Source organism: Excalfactoria chinensis, chromosome 18 (assembly GCF_039878825.1).
Source record: "Excalfactoria chinensis isolate bCotChi1 chromosome 18, bCotChi1.hap2, whole genome shotgun sequence".
Lineage (NCBI taxonomy): Eukaryota > Metazoa > Chordata > Aves > Galliformes > Phasianidae > Excalfactoria > Excalfactoria chinensis.
Genome location: NC_092842.1, coordinates 5,503,146 through 5,516,774, shown reverse-complemented (window position 1 = coordinate 5,516,774; position 13,629 = coordinate 5,503,146). Strand labels below are relative to the sequence as shown.

General features: G+C 45.9%; 3 protein-coding genes and 3 non-coding genes across 8 annotated transcripts; 2 read left to right on the top strand and 4 right to left on the bottom strand.

Annotated features, from left to right (window-relative positions):
• The first annotated feature begins 3 nt into the window (after window positions 1-3).
• On the top strand, window positions 4-2,967 carry SURF1 (SURF1 cytochrome c oxidase assembly factor). Of its 2 annotated transcripts, none has more exons than XM_072352705.1 (9): window positions 4-166; window positions 446-524; window positions 643-770; window positions 905-987; window positions 1,079-1,270; window positions 1,426-1,498; window positions 1,802-1,964; window positions 2,247-2,328; window positions 2,529-2,967. In XM_072352705.1, exons 1-9 carry the CDS (start codon window positions 110-112, stop codon window positions 2,593-2,595), a joined length of 924 nt encoding a protein of 307 aa, XP_072208806.1. In that variant the 5' UTR covers window positions 4-109; the 3' UTR covers window positions 2,596-2,967. The 2 variants fall into 2 exon arrangements, with proteins under 2 accessions (XP_072208806.1, XP_072208804.1); XM_072352703.1 differs by having other exon boundaries at window positions 4-172.
• A 638-nt stretch (window positions 2,968-3,605) lies between these two features.
• Window positions 3,606-7,160, bottom strand: RPL7A (ribosomal protein L7a). Its single transcript, XM_072352710.1, has 8 exons — window positions 7,020-7,160; window positions 6,460-6,580; window positions 5,890-6,039; window positions 5,403-5,543; window positions 4,976-5,055; window positions 4,542-4,672; window positions 4,213-4,282; window positions 3,606-3,775 (listed from the first exon to the last, which is right to left on the bottom strand). Exons 1-8 carry the CDS (start codon window positions 7,020-7,022, stop codon window positions 3,671-3,673), a joined length of 801 nt encoding a protein of 266 aa, XP_072208811.1. The 5' UTR covers window positions 7,023-7,160; the 3' UTR covers window positions 3,606-3,670.
• LOC140260621 (small nucleolar RNA SNORD36) lies at window positions 4,747-4,819 on the bottom strand. Its single transcript, XR_011905580.1, has one exon. It is a non-coding gene; the product is annotated as a small nucleolar RNA SNORD36 (small nucleolar RNA).
• LOC140260627 (small nucleolar RNA SNORD36) lies at window positions 5,214-5,290 on the bottom strand. The gene has a single exon (XR_011905585.1). It is a non-coding gene; the product is annotated as a small nucleolar RNA SNORD36 (small nucleolar RNA).
• Window positions 6,109-6,183, bottom strand: LOC140260628 (small nucleolar RNA SNORD24). The gene has a single exon (XR_011905586.1). It is a non-coding gene; the product is annotated as a small nucleolar RNA SNORD24 (small nucleolar RNA).
• Window positions 7,140-13,350, top strand: MED22 (mediator complex subunit 22). Of its 2 annotated transcripts, XM_072352708.1 has the most exons (4): window positions 7,140-7,304; window positions 7,403-7,483; window positions 7,824-8,032; window positions 11,978-13,350. In XM_072352708.1, the coding sequence occupies exons 1-4, from the start codon at window positions 7,182-7,184 to the stop codon at window positions 12,174-12,176; spliced, it is 612 nt and encodes a 203-aa protein (XP_072208809.1). In that variant the 5' UTR covers window positions 7,140-7,181; the 3' UTR covers window positions 12,177-13,350. The 2 variants fall into 2 exon arrangements, with proteins under 2 accessions (XP_072208809.1, XP_072208810.1); XM_072352709.1 differs by lacking the exon at window positions 11,978-13,350 and having other exon boundaries at window positions 7,824-8,042.
• Window positions 13,351-13,629: the final 279 nt, after the last annotated feature.

Sequence of the window (13,629 nt, the reverse complement as noted above, 5' to 3'; positions counted from 1 at the left end):
ACTTCCGGTACGGGCCTCGCCGGGAAGCGGCGGTACCATAGAGAGGGGGAGCTAGAAGGGAGGCCGCCGGGAACAGCCTGGGCGGAGTGGGGGTGGCGGTGTTGCCCCCATGGCGACGTGGGGGCTGCTGCTGAGAGCGGGGCCGCGGCTGCTGCGGGAGCGAAGGGCACGGGTGAGCGCTGAGGGCAGCGGGCAGGGCCTGGGTGGGTATGAGAGGGGCGGACAGGGCCGGTGTGGGCTATGAGGGGGGCGGACAGGGCCCCGCTGGGCACCGAGTGAGGAAGAGAGAAGGGAAGGTGCTCGCCCAGCAGTTGTTTAAAAGCGAATTACAGCGCTGTGTACGGCTGCTTATAGCACGTACGGAAGGCTCGTCTGTGCTAGTGGCATCTAGATGGAACGCGTACAATGCAGAGAGGCTGCAAAGGGGGTTATTCTGTTCCCTTAGGTATCGCTTTGCTTGCTCAGAAGGACGTTGTTTGGATTTCCCCGAACCAAAGCGGGTTCTGCTGTGACCCAGCGGAGAGGTGAGCAGAGATCTGTGTGGGGTTGTTGCTTTCAGCCTCACACCGAGGTGATGTTTCCTAAGGAATTTAGCTCCTTTCCTCCTGTTCCTGTCCCCTTCCTCATTCTGGCTCTCTGCAGATGTTTGCCTGAGGCTCTGCAGCCCACTAAGCTCCACAACAGCCACCGGTGCGTCCGGAGAGGATATCTGGCTGAAGTGGGGCCTCCTCCTCGTGCCCCTGACTGCATTCTGTCTCGGCACATGGCAGGTATCAGCATATATTCTGTTTCATCAGAGATAAGCACTTTGGGGCTGTCAGGGTTTCAATCTTTGGCTGTTTGATATAGATCGTACCATAGGCAGGGTAAAGAACAGGAATCACTGTTGTTTGTGTACTTCTAGGTTCAGCGTCGAAAATGGAAACTAGATTTGATTGCACAGCTGGCATCCAGACTTTCATCAGAGCCCATCCCTCTGACATTAGAGTAAGGAAGCTGAAAAGAATTCCACAGTGAAATCCACCCGTGTCATTTGCCTATCGCAGCTGTGATTTTCATTTCATCTTGCTCTCTGCAGCCCTATGGAGTTGAAGGAACTGGAATACAGGCCTGTGAAGGTCCGAGGGCATTTTGACCACTCCAAAGAGCTCTACATTTTACCACGGTCACTTGTGGACCCTGAGCGAGAAGCCAGAGAAGCTGGGAGGCTGACATCCCATGCAGAAAATGGAGCAAACGTCATTACTCCTTTCTACTGCACAGAACTAGGGTGAGTTAAGCGGTGGCTCTCCCTTAAAATGCATCTGTCTCTTAGGTGCTTGAGTCTTGATTCTAAATTGCATTTGCATCTCCTCATAGCTGTAGGCAGCAGCACGAATTTCCTTTAATTCACAAGGTGTATTTCTCTTGTTTGTGTAACTCTAGGGTCACGATTTTAGTCAACAGAGGATTCGTGCCCAAAAAGAAACTGAAACCGGAGACCAGGCTGAAGGGACAGGTAAGAGGGATACAGGGAAACCTTGCATGTTACTTTCTAACCTCTTGCCCACTTCTGACAAAGAAAGAAAGGCAGCAGACACATTCAGCTATGTGAGTCACTGCGCTCCTTATAGGTGCCTTTTCTTGAAGCCTTTGATTAAGTAAAGAAGGCATCTGCTCTTTTCCCTGCTGTATTACAGCACTGTATAGCACAACCTGCAGGCTGACTTGTAACCAGACCTGCAGGTGATGTACTACCAGGTCCTGGTATGTTAGAAATGAATCCCAAGAGATTCCTTTTTTTTTCTCCTCTGTGTTTCAGATTGAAGAAGAAATCGATCTCACGGGGGTGGTGAGGTTATCAGAAAAAAGGAAACCTTTTGTGCCTGAAAATAACGCTGAAAAAAACCGCTGGCACTACCGTGACCTGGAGGCCATGGCAAAAGTGACCGGTGCTGAGCCCATCTTCATTGATGCAGATTTCAGTAAGTCACAGAGGAACCCAAATCCACAACCAATTGATGTCAGTCTCCCCCTTTTCTCCATCATGTACTTTCCCCTGAGGCATTTTGAGAGGTATCGTACTAAGTTTACTGTACAGGGTTGTGAAGGTACAGCCGCTGGCTTTGCTGCTAACTTGGGAACACCACTGCCCAGAGAAGTGGGCAATCTTTGTGACCAGCCTCACACTGAGCTGCTCACTTGGCACAGCACGGGCAGCTCAGGGCTTTGCAGACCAAACATCTGACACTGTGCTGTACCTACAGGAAGCACAGTCCCAGGAGGTCCCATTGGAGGCCAAACAAGAGTGAGCCTGAGAAACGAGCACATGCAGTACATCATTACCTGGTAAGCTACCCAGCCAACAGCATCTGACCTTTGTTTTCTGAACATGAAGCCTTAAAATGCTTCCTGTTGAATCCACTGAAAGCAGGGAAATACATTTTCCCCTAGTGTTCCTGCTCTGGCATTAGGGAGACTGATGAGATCTTCAGCTGCAAACTGTTTGTATATGTTTGGATGATGTATTTTCTCACTCCTTGTCATAGGTATGGTTTGTGTGCTGCAACTTCCTTCCTGTGGTACAGAAAATTCATACGAAAAGTACCTGTATGAGGGGAAGGATTCATTCCTGCTCTCCTGTAATACAGATCAATCCAGAAGAACTCAGTCTCAGGGCATGGGACTTACCAGCTGATGCTGGCAGCAGTTTGGAAGCTCTGAACATCAGAATTAGCAGTGGGTGTTGACACACTTGCTTCCATCAGCTTTGTGGACATCTGAAGGATGCATTTTTCTATTGTATTTGGACAGTTTGGTCACAAGCTACAAAACCTTTTCTCCTCCGCTGCTGTATTTTCTATATTCAGTCTAAACAAATCAGAGCAAGGGGTTTTATCAATCACAATTTTTCACCTAGCAGTCATTCCTGAAGCCAAGATGGGGGCACTGCAGCTCCATCGGGATAAATAAAACAGGCCTGTTAGTATTTGCCTTGTGATTTATGTTGCATATCTTACAACTTAAAGAGGGACAGATCTGAATTAAATGGAACAACTGCAGACTCCAGTCTGAGTAAGACAGCGTGCAGCTTTGCAACACTATTGGGGCTAGCAGAAATAACAAAGAGCTGCCTCTCCTTGGGCTGGAGGCCTTACAAGACCAAAGTCAACAGTCAGCAAAGAGAAGGAGTAGGGTTGGATACTTCCTCCACTCCTTTAGTGTGCCTTCACTGTCTGGTCTTGTCATGACTATAAAGGTCTTGATTTGCTTAGTCCAGTGAAGTGTCACAACTATATAAACATGCCTTTACAAAATCCATGCAGTAATTAAGCCTAGGCACTGATGATGATTTACAGCTATTTCCAAGTCAGATATCTGCATTCCTAAGCTAGGCTTAAAGTCATTAATAGCCCAGCTTAGCCCATTCAGTGTAGGATCACCAGTATGTGCAGCTGGGGGGCTATGCTTAAAGGAGACAAATATAAGGCTAGCAAAACAGCCAAGGGAAACTGTTCTAAGGGAAATAATGTGCTCTTTGCTGCCTTCTGTGCCATTCTATCCAACCATTTGGATAGGAGAAGACAGGCAATGATCATTTGCAAACCTCATTAATAAGAGACCACTGAAATTTGATCTGGGGGTTTATTCTTTTTATGTACACAAACCATGGTACCAAATCAGTACATCTTTAGCCCAGCTTAGTAGCCAGTTCTTTAGCCTTTGCTTTTTCAAGCTTGGCAATGCGAGCCACAGATTTTGGACCCAAGACGTTACCACCCCAGTGACGACGGATCTGCAAAGAAGGGAGAACAAGTTAAAGTTAGAGTCTGCATACATTCAGCTGTGCTCAGTTCCAGTCCTTCATGACAAGAGGTTGAACTCCCAACTTATTTTTAAAGCAGTGAATTACATTCTGAGAGCAGCACAGATATGACAACTGAAAGTCCCTGTAATCAGATTAGCTTCAGGACATCAGGGATGGAATCAAGTCTAGCTGAAGTAGATCTCTTTACACTCATGTCCTTGTGTTAGGCTCCATTTACCTCTAACTTGGTGACAGTGTTCACCTTGTACCCCCATCTTCAGATAAACAATCTGAATACCTAAGAAACCCCTTGATCCAGTCTGCACCCAACAGGCTTTAAGCTGATCTCACTCCAAAACAGCAACCTGCATCTTATTGGGGATGCTCATAGTATGAACCTGAAAGACAAGAGCCACACATCTTACCTCATCATATCTGTCATTGTAGTTGGTCTTGACAGCCTCCACCAGCTTTGCAAGGGCACCCTTATCCTCCCTGTTGGGGACAGATGCATTTCTTTAGAGCATCAGTTTAATGTTTTTTGCAAGTCTTTTGTCTTGGAATTAACTCTTAATACCAACACCATTTTTCAGGTTAAGTATAACAAAAGGTTAATCACACAAACCATCAATGCTGCAGAACTTACAATGCTTACAGTTCAGCTTATACATTTAGTAGTAACACGCCCAATTTAATAAGCTAAAGTAACCTCTAACTTCAGGATCTGAAGCAAATCAGCACACAGAATACTTACGGGTTAACTTGGGTGAAAGCAACACAGGTACAAGTTTTCCTGTGCACCAGTCGCCCCAGCCTGGCCTTGCTCTTGATGATGCAGTACGGCACCCCCATCTTGCGGCACAGAGCTGGCAAGAAGACCACCAGCTGAAAAGAGACAGAGCATGCTGTATTGCTGGCAGAATATCTTTGTAGCATTTCATTTGGCTTGGGCTGTGGCAATTGCTCAGTGTTAAAAAGCTCGTTTTGCTCTTCATTATTGATTCAGGTGAAGAAATTCATACATCATTGCAAGGGCCAAGCCTCATTCTAAGTCCAGGGAATATTTGAACGCCCATAAACATTCAAGTTCTCATAAATCAGCTGAAAGCTTATCCTAAAATGCACTCTCACCCCAAATCCACTTCTGACCTCAAGTGGAGTTATACAAGCAGCCTCTACCATGCTTACCTCAATGGGGTCTACATCATGGGCGATCACCACAAGCTGAGCTTTCTTGTTCTCTACCAGAGTTGTGACAGTGTTAACACCTAGAAAACAAATTACAGAAGTCTGTTTCAAGTCAGTCTTTTCACCAGAGCTTTCACGTAAGCCTCACAAAATCAGCTGTTTTCACAGCACATCTTTCAGAATGAGAACTTTCCAAATCCACTCAGTTGCATAGAAGATATCCCATGGACAATTTGCTAAAGCTCAGGGTTAAAAAGCTCGTCTATTTTGCTCTTCACTTTGAGCTCAGGTGAAGAAATTCATACATCACTGCCATAGCATGTCCAATCCTGTTTGGCTGGAGCAGAGAACCAACTTTTCCCATCAGTTTTCTCTCCAAAAGACCACATTCCCATACATGCAAGTAGGCAAACTCATATAGACTTACCTGCCCGGAGAACTGGTGGTCTCTTAGTTGGAGTATCTCCCTTTCCTGCAGCTTTCTGCTCAGCACGAGCCAGCAGCCTCTGCTTCTTCTCTTGCTTAGTTTCTGGCCTGTATTTGTGCGCCAGCTTCAGAAGCTGCGTGGCTGGAAGTGAACATGAATTAATTAGTAAAATAACATGGAAATCTCAGTGTTACCTTTTAAAGGTCTCGTGTGGATCAAGAAACACCTGCTGAGGAATTCTCGCTTTATATCCTTAAGAAGGACCTCTGATACTTCCCACCACCCTTTTCAAGACAGTAATTTAGGGCAGTGAACTCAGAAAGCTCGCTGTTCCCATCATCAGTCACTATTAAAGCCTCCCTAATGATCTCCCAGACACACTGCAGTGTCTTACTAAATAAAGTCTTCTTTAGGTTTCTTTCCCGACACACACACATCAACCATCAACGACAGAAGTCAAAAGAGATTCTGTAGGCCACGTCCTCACCTGTTTGGCGGTCCAAAGCCTGACTGAACTGGTTGATTGCAGGAGGCACCTTCAAACGCTTGTAGAGAATGGAGCGCTGGCGCTGCAGCCTGATGTAACGGGGCCATTTCACAAAGCGTGTGAGATCACGCTTGGGCTGGATATCCTGTCCTAGAAATACAGACTTTAACTCAAAACCGTTCCCAATCCACGCAGTGAGAGCATGCAATAGGGCAGGAGTGCATCAGAGATCTTGGTGGTTACGTATGTCAGCACTGCCATTCAGACAGCAAGTGTTTGTTCACATCATCTGCACGCGTGACAAAAGCAGCGTTATAGAAACCTGAACTAGTTGACCACATCACATGTAAAGGGGCAAAATTCATCACAATGGGAACACAAATCTTTTAGCGTGGCAAACTGGCACAGCCATGATACCAAGTGGAGCACAGCTCTACCACTGCTGATGGTAAAGCAGCTGCCTTTACGGCCTGCTCCACTCCGTGGCTTTATCACTGTACTTTCCTATCTAGTTACATGCAACAAGACAAACCACAGCCCTTGAAGCACTCTGCATACCCCCGTACTCACCAATGCCAAAGTTCTTGGGCCTCTTCTCAAAGAGGGGATTGACGACCTTCTTGGCCTCCTGCTTCTTGACTACAGCAGGGGCAGGTGCCACCTTTTTGCCCTTGGCCTTTTTTCCTTTCGGCTGCAAATAAGAAACACATTTTATTACCATAAACACTTAATAATGCACTTAAAGATCGTGCAACCACCTCAAGAACACGTTTTTACACATAAAGAACAAACCCGGCTGCCTCCCAACCCAATAAGTGACCAAACTAAACCCTTCGATGTGACTTAAAAGTATTTATGGGACTATCAGATTTAGAACAACGCGCTGCTCTCAGCGCACCCGCGGCCTGCAGGCCTGCCCGGATCCCATCCGGCCGCAGGAGCGCAGGCCCAGACCCGCCTCCCCCATCCCAGCTTCGGCTCACCGCAGCTCGGCCTAGAACCGAACCGAACCGCCCCCCCGCGGTGCCGTGAAGCTGCTGAGCATCCGCACCGCCTCCAAATTGAGCCGCGGCCCGGCGAGGTGCGCGGATGGAGCTGGATGGCGCTAATGACCCCCAGCCGATACTCACCATCTTGGATGTATAGTAAAAAAGACGGAGCAGGGCATGCTGGGGGATATCTATGTGGCACCACCTCTCGCGAGATGTCGGGCCGGAAGAGGTGGGTTCGGAAGTGGGTGAGATGGACAGGAAGAGGCGGTAGGAAGGAAGGAAGGAAGGAAGGAGGCCGCCATGGCGCAGCAGCGGGTGTTACCGCAGAGCAAAGAGACCCTGCTGCAGTCCTACAACAAGCGGCTGAAGGATGACGTTAAATCCATTATGGACAACTTCACTGAGATCATTAAGACCGCTAAGGTGAGTTCGGGATGCGGAGGGAAGGGAGTCAGCTGTGAGTAACGTGAAGGTGAGAGATCGGTGTCTGTAAGGATGAACTTACACGTCTTTGTCTTTAGATCGAGGATGAAACTCAGGTCTCTCGAGCGACCCAAAGCGAGCAGGATAACTACGAGATGCACGTCAGAGCTGCAAACATTGTAAGTGCTGCTTTGTATTCGCTTCATTGGGCCTCGCGTCCTTCAGGAGCTGTTTGGTTTGTTATTGTGTGTACAGAAGCCTTTATAGCACTCTGCTGCCAAAAGAGCTGCATGATGTTTGGGATGGCAATGCAGTGAGTGCTTCCTGTGTGGCAAAGCTTGGCAGGCTGTTGTCAGCTGCAGGCTTCTGTCAGAGCCCTCAGCTGCTGCAGGAGCTCCTGTGCAGTCAATGGACTGAGCAGGAGGAGCAGCTTGGGGGACCTCGTGTTACACCTGGAGTAAAATCCTATTTAAAGATATTTAATATCTATGTGATTGTTTTTCTCCTTCCTTTTACAAGGTTCGAGCTGGTGAGTCCTTGATGAAACTTGTGTCTGACCTGAAGCAGTTCTTGATCCTCAATGATTTCCCCTCTGTAAACGAAGCTATCAACCAGCGCAACCAGCAGCTGAGAAGCTTGCAGGAGGAGTGTGACAAGAAGTTGATTGCACTACGGGATGAGATCTCCATTGACCTGTATGAGCTAGAAGAAGAATATTACTCTTCCAGGTACAAATAGGGCAGTGGACTTCTGTCTGATGACTCCAGCCCTTCTGGGGGAGTTAATCCAAACAAACAATCCTTATAGTGTAGGTCTTGAGAATGTTCCCAGCAAAATTCTATTCCTGTTTCTAATTTGGTCAAGCTCTTTCTGTAGTTCAAAACAACTGCTTCTTTCTTGCAGATATCCTGCAGGGTATAAGCGTTATATTGGAGAAGGAATTCACAGCATCCAGCTCTAGGTGTTTGCCTTGGTTGGCATCTAGATGTGACAGATGATTACAAAGGAAGCCTAAGCAAATTATTATAGGTAGTTTCCTTAAGGGGTGATGTCCTTCTGGAGGAGTCTCTGTCTCTCCCTAGAACAACTAGCATGTTGAGCTGGGTGCTGATCTTAGATAAGGTGGTGATATCCCATATCCTTGTTGCAAGTTCTTTCACAAGTGACCTGCTAACACAGCGTGCCTTTTCCCTTGTAGTCCACTGCCCCAGTTGCCTGGAGTCTTTTTGAGGTGAACATTTAACTATGAAGTATGATAGGATTTCATATGAAAGATTTATTAGGGATTTGTTTGAGGAATTTTTAAGATCTTAAAAAGACTTTTGCATAGGAAACGGGCTTTAGACAATTCAGACACTTTATTTTTTTAACAGTTTTTTTGTTGTTTTTAATCATGCACTCCAGCACTTCTGATTGATTATGCAGTAAATGGCAGCAGGAGAAGATAACCGAGAATCAGATTGTATTGGCTGCACTGGCTGATCTAAGTGAAGTCAGTGCAATAAAGGTGTGAATTCCAAACAAAACAACTTATCTTTTCAAAATCTTACCCCAGATTCTCATGACCAGCTGTTCCACTTTTGTCTGTCCTCTCTTTATAGACATCCTGAAGCCTCTACAGCTCCAGATAAGTCAATTAAAACAATAACTGCACAATATGGTAGTTACCATTGTTTATGGGTAATGTATTTTAGGAGTAAAACTCTTTTAAAGAGTTCTTAAAGGATTAAGGTACTGATGTAACATAGCTTAGAACCTGCTATGTTGTTTTAAGAAAACTTGAGATACAAGTTTAGAGTTGTTTTTCCAGCTTTACTTAGCTTTTTTTAAGGGAACTATGGCAAGGGGTCCCAGAAGTGCCTCAGAAAGAAGATTGATAGTCACAAACCTAAGCACCAGTCCTAGGTTTACTAGGTCAGGGATGTGTCCACTGCACAGACTGTGTACAGCATGACATAAGCTGCATCCAGAATGACACAGTGTGGAGTGAAGTGCCCCACAAGTGCCAGAGGTGCTTCTCCCACACTGACACCAGGCTGCCATGACTGTGTCTCAGTTGTTTTCTGTTCCGAACTAAGGAGTTCGGGACACTCTATCATGGTCTCTTCACCTGACTGGCATGGCTTGCCACCTGAAGCAACCCTTCATAACAGGACTGGCTTCTAAGCACAAACAGCTTTGTTTCCTGATACGCTGAAGTGGATCTGCCTTTGTTTGCATTCTTTTGAGGGCGGTCTTGAGATGAGGAAACTTGGCTTGTCTACAGAGCTACAATCCTTCTACTGAAACCTCATACCATGTAGCACTTAATCATTGCTTTTAGCACTTACTACGTTCCTATGCTCTTTCCTGTCTTTTTCTGCACCAAAGAAATTATGTGTGTAAATACAGAAATGGTGATTTATTCAAAGTCCTTTTGTAATTAGAATATTATGATATTTTAAATGAATTTTTATCGTCTAATATGGGAAAAGGGTTTCTGTAATATCACATAGCCTTAAGAGTGTTGATCATGTTTAAATGGTGATGAATGCAAAAGCTGATTTGCCCACAAGTGGGCATTCTGTGCTGACCTGGGAGTCTGGTTGGCGTTTCCTCTCTGTACTTTATTACTTCCCTGTGGGGCTTAATCCCACAGGATTTATAAAGAGTCCTGTGAGGGCAGGATGTTGGTTCCATCCTGCCAAACTGCTCTTCGATGCCCCAGATTCCTTGAAGGTCACTGGTGAGTTTATTTTAGGTTGTCAGGTTGTCCCTCCAAGGAAGGCTGTAGAACAGTGAGCTCCCTGGAGCAGTGTGCCTGCAGGTGCTGCAGAGTTGTAAGCTGCCCCATGCTGCATAGCTTCCTTTCTTCCTGTGTGTTGTTCCCAAGAGCCGTAGAAGGACTGTAAAAAGGAGTGTCTTGTGTGGCAGTTGCTCCTACCATTGGTCCATGAAACTAAAGCTGAGTAGGAATCTTCACTTTCAGTCTCTGGTCAAGTATTTTTCTAGAGCTGTTCCTTTGTGCACAGATGTTGCTGTGCACCGTGAGGGGAGCAGAGAAGTCCCTTCTGCACGCTAAGAAAGCTTCAATCAAAGGACAGAGCAGAAGGTTGAGTGGTGGTGCTGCAGGCTGTGCAGCTGCTTCTCGTTCAGCCTGCCTTTCAAGGAGTGTACACGGGAGGTAGAGCTTAGATTTCAGGAACTGTTGTTTAGGACAAGTGGGAGAAGCACCTGCACTGCTGATACAGGTAAAATGTTCTTAGTACCCAATCTATCAGGACACTCATGGATGTAATGTTTGGGCTCACCTTGGAAGCCAAACCATCAGAAAAGGGATCATAGTTCTGATTTAGTCCCAAAGGTCTTGAATACAAACTTGCTTTGTGCTGGGGACTCTTAAGGCAGAGTGATTATCCTCCAGCAAAAAAAATCTTCCAAGAGATTTAACAAAGGCCCCAGATATAAAACATAATATCCACTGCCTTCCTGCTTCTGGTACGAAACCAACTGGGTGATGCTGTCAGAAAACACTAAAAAGATTTGGTGCTTGCAACTAGCGCTTTGTGTGCTTCTTCTTCAAAGCAGGAAGCCCCGAGTCCAGCTTGCATTTTTTCATCCTAAACCCCAAATGTGTATTTATGTCCCTCCTCTGAGATCACAGGAGCTGTCTTTGAGTGTGGACTTAAATCTCAGCATTTCGCGTTTGTGCAATTTGAGGTGTCTCGTATTTCTGCACTTAAAAGTATTTTGCAAAGCATCTATTCAAGTCCATACGTTAAAAAAAAAAATGTAAATAAAGCTGCAACAACAAAATCACTTGACCCACTGGGTTTGTTTTACTCCAATCACAAGCTGCTTTTTGCTCCAGCATTCACTTTGTCTTGGATGTGTCTCTTGTGTGTGCAGCTCCTTCCTCTCTTTGGAATTTGTTCTGGTTTTGTTCCAGTTTCTTCCAGCACTTTCCCTTTTAGTTTTTGCCCTTCCACGTCGTGTTTTCCTCAGATCACAGTCAAGAATTAGACAGTTGTTTACTTTCCCACCCTGCTGTATCATCTCACACTGTAGCCTGCAGGAGTCAAATCCAGTAAGCTGCTTTTCTAAGGACTGCGGTACCGCTGAGACCTGTAGAAGCTGTCAGTGCTTCATAGGCTGGGGATTTTCAAAAGAAGACCAAGGCCTTTTGTGGGACGCTTTATTGAGGTGTTAAGGGTGTAAATAGACTTCAGTTTAGAGCACGATTTGTATTTGTTTTTTCCCCTCACGTAGGTTGTTATGTAACTCCTAGTGAAGTGATTAGGGATCTTTGCCTCACTCAGACTGGTAGCACTCCTGTCTTTGAGGTGCCACAACCTCAGCCCAGATCTATCTATCTATAGCGACTGGATTAGAACTGAGACTCTGTTTCAGTTTGTAGCAATAGTTTAGTCTTTGAAATTTCCCTGATCCCTATTAGGCCTTTAAGATTCAATACCAGCATCTACAGGGTATTTTGTGAGAGATCAGTCTCACAAAGCTCGTGATGGATTTGAATTTGTGAACGCAGGCTTTATATCCATGAACATTTCTTTGCCATTTTCTTAATGCTTTGCTTCTGTCTTGCTTCTCTCCCTCTCCTCTTTCCTTTCTCTCCTCCTTTATCATTGTACCTGCTGCCTCTCCTTACTGTTTGTTTTTTTTTGTGTTCTGGAAAGCTACAGTCTATGTGACAGCAATGATCTACCGCTGTGCGAAGCCTACTGGAGAGAAGACTTTGATCCACTGTCTCCTGAAAGCCTCTCCATGCCTCTGACAACTGCCACGGCAGAGCAGGGTATTGCTACCTCTCAGAGCTCAACCCCATCACACCCTCACGTGAACGGGCATGGGGCAGGCCCCGCAGACCACTCCTGAAGAGGATTCTTTGCTGCTGGACACATTCCTCCTGGTGGCACTGAAGAAGTCTTCCACCTGCTGTACTGAGCAAGCATCTTCCTATTAGGACAATGCACTGGAGCTGTATTTGCAGGTCTCTGCTCACTGGATAGCCACAGTGCTTTCTCCATGCCTGGGACATTGCCATGAGTGTTCCTCTCACTTAAAGTGATAAGTGAATACAAAGCTGATTGTTCTAACAAATTAGAGTTCAGTTTGCTTTTCCATGAGTTACATGTGGAGATGATTAGAAATTCAGTGTTTGTTGCCATTTGAATTTCACAGTAAGTACATTGTGAAGTGCCGGTAGTTGAATTTATTTGGTTGGTTTAGAAAACTTGAGCCAAATCTGGGGATAGTGACTGTTCTGGGTCTCTTTATTTCTCATGTTTATTGATATTCTGGCTGCTTTAAAGCTTTCTCAGGATGCCACCAGATAACTCGTAATACTTAAGAATCTTGCAGTATTTTTTACTCAGTATTTTTCACTGTCAAAGTGCTTCACAAACTTGAACTTTCTGCTGTGAATGCTTTAAGAGGAGGCTCTCCAGGAGGCCTGTACTGAAGCGCAGTGTTATTCCTTTTGTGAAGCAGAAGGCAAACGGAATCAAACCGAAGTGTTCACAATGTGACTTGCTTAAGGCTACAGCTAGAAGCAGGAGCACGCTTTGATTAGCCTGATTCCAATGGTTACCCAACAGCTTTCTATTACCACAGCTTTGGGCTAACGTTTATATTCTCTAACAGTTTCATCTAGTGAAACTTCGAGCCAAGTGATGTGTTGGAGCACAGGGGGTTGCTCAGTTCCCTTCCATATAAACGTGGTGCTTTGCAGCTGTTGGGCAGCTTGCTTTTGCTGCCCTTTATCTCTGTAGTTGTTCGGAGTTGACCCTCAAAGCGCATTGAAGGGAATAAGAGTTGGACTGGAAGGTGGCTGTGGCAGCTGCATTACCAACAGGCAGTTCAGGGGAGCTCCCCCAGCATTCTGCTGTAACTTGGTTATTACAATGTGAATTTGGTGTCATTTTTGTTCTACTTTCCTTCCATTTTTTCCCCCCCTCCTTTTTGTAATTAGGTGGTTTAATAAATAACTCTTTTATGTAGAACTGCTTTGTGTGTATTTAGCTGCAACTTCTGACAACACAGAAGCATGAATACGTGCTAAGATGAGCGTTCCTGTATGAGCTGAAGAAAATCACTGCTCTTAAAGCTCTTGCCACACGTGCAGGCCTACTCCTGCTGCAAAGCATCACAAACCTGGGACAGCACCAAAGCCTCTGGGAGAGCAGCTATTTGGGAACTGCGCCTCCTGTTTGCAGAACTGCTCCGGCTGTGTCCTGCCCCGTCACCCCACACTGAGGACTCAGGGTCCCCAAGCAGCGGGACGGCCGAACCATCATGGCGGCTCCCTCCTGACTGCTGCTTCGCGCCT

Bases quoted from the DNA above. Each gene is read 5' to 3' on its own strand.
- SURF1 (XM_072352703.1), top strand. From the start codon at position 110: ATGGCGACGTGGGGGCTGCTGCTGAGAGCGGGGCCGCGGCTGCTGCGG. The intron at 1,965-2,246 runs GTAAGTCACAGA...CTGTACCTACAG, and splicing joins CTTCATTGATGCAGATTTCA to GAAGCACAGTCCCAGGAGGT. The intron at 2,329-2,528 runs GTAAGCTACCCA...TCCTTGTCATAG, and splicing joins ATGCAGTACATCATTACCTG to GTATGGTTTGTGTGCTGCAA.
- RPL7A (XM_072352710.1), bottom strand. The intron at 4,283-4,541 runs GTAAGTATTCTG...TGTCCCCAACAG, and splicing joins GCTTTCACCCAAGTTAACCC to GGAGGATAAGGGTGCCCTTG. The intron at 3,776-4,212 runs GTAAGATGTGTG...CCTTCTTTGCAG, and splicing joins ACAATGACAGATATGATGAG to ATCCGTCGTCACTGGGGTGG.
- MED22 (XM_072352708.1), top strand. From the start codon at position 7,182: ATGGCGCAGCAGCGGGTGTTACCGCAGAGCAAAGAGACCCTGCTGCAG. The intron at 7,305-7,402 runs GTGAGTTCGGGA...CTTTGTCTTTAG, and splicing joins AGATCATTAAGACCGCTAAG to ATCGAGGATGAAACTCAGGT. The intron at 7,484-7,823 runs GTAAGTGCTGCT...TCCTTTTACAAG, and splicing joins ACGTCAGAGCTGCAAACATT to GTTCGAGCTGGTGAGTCCTT.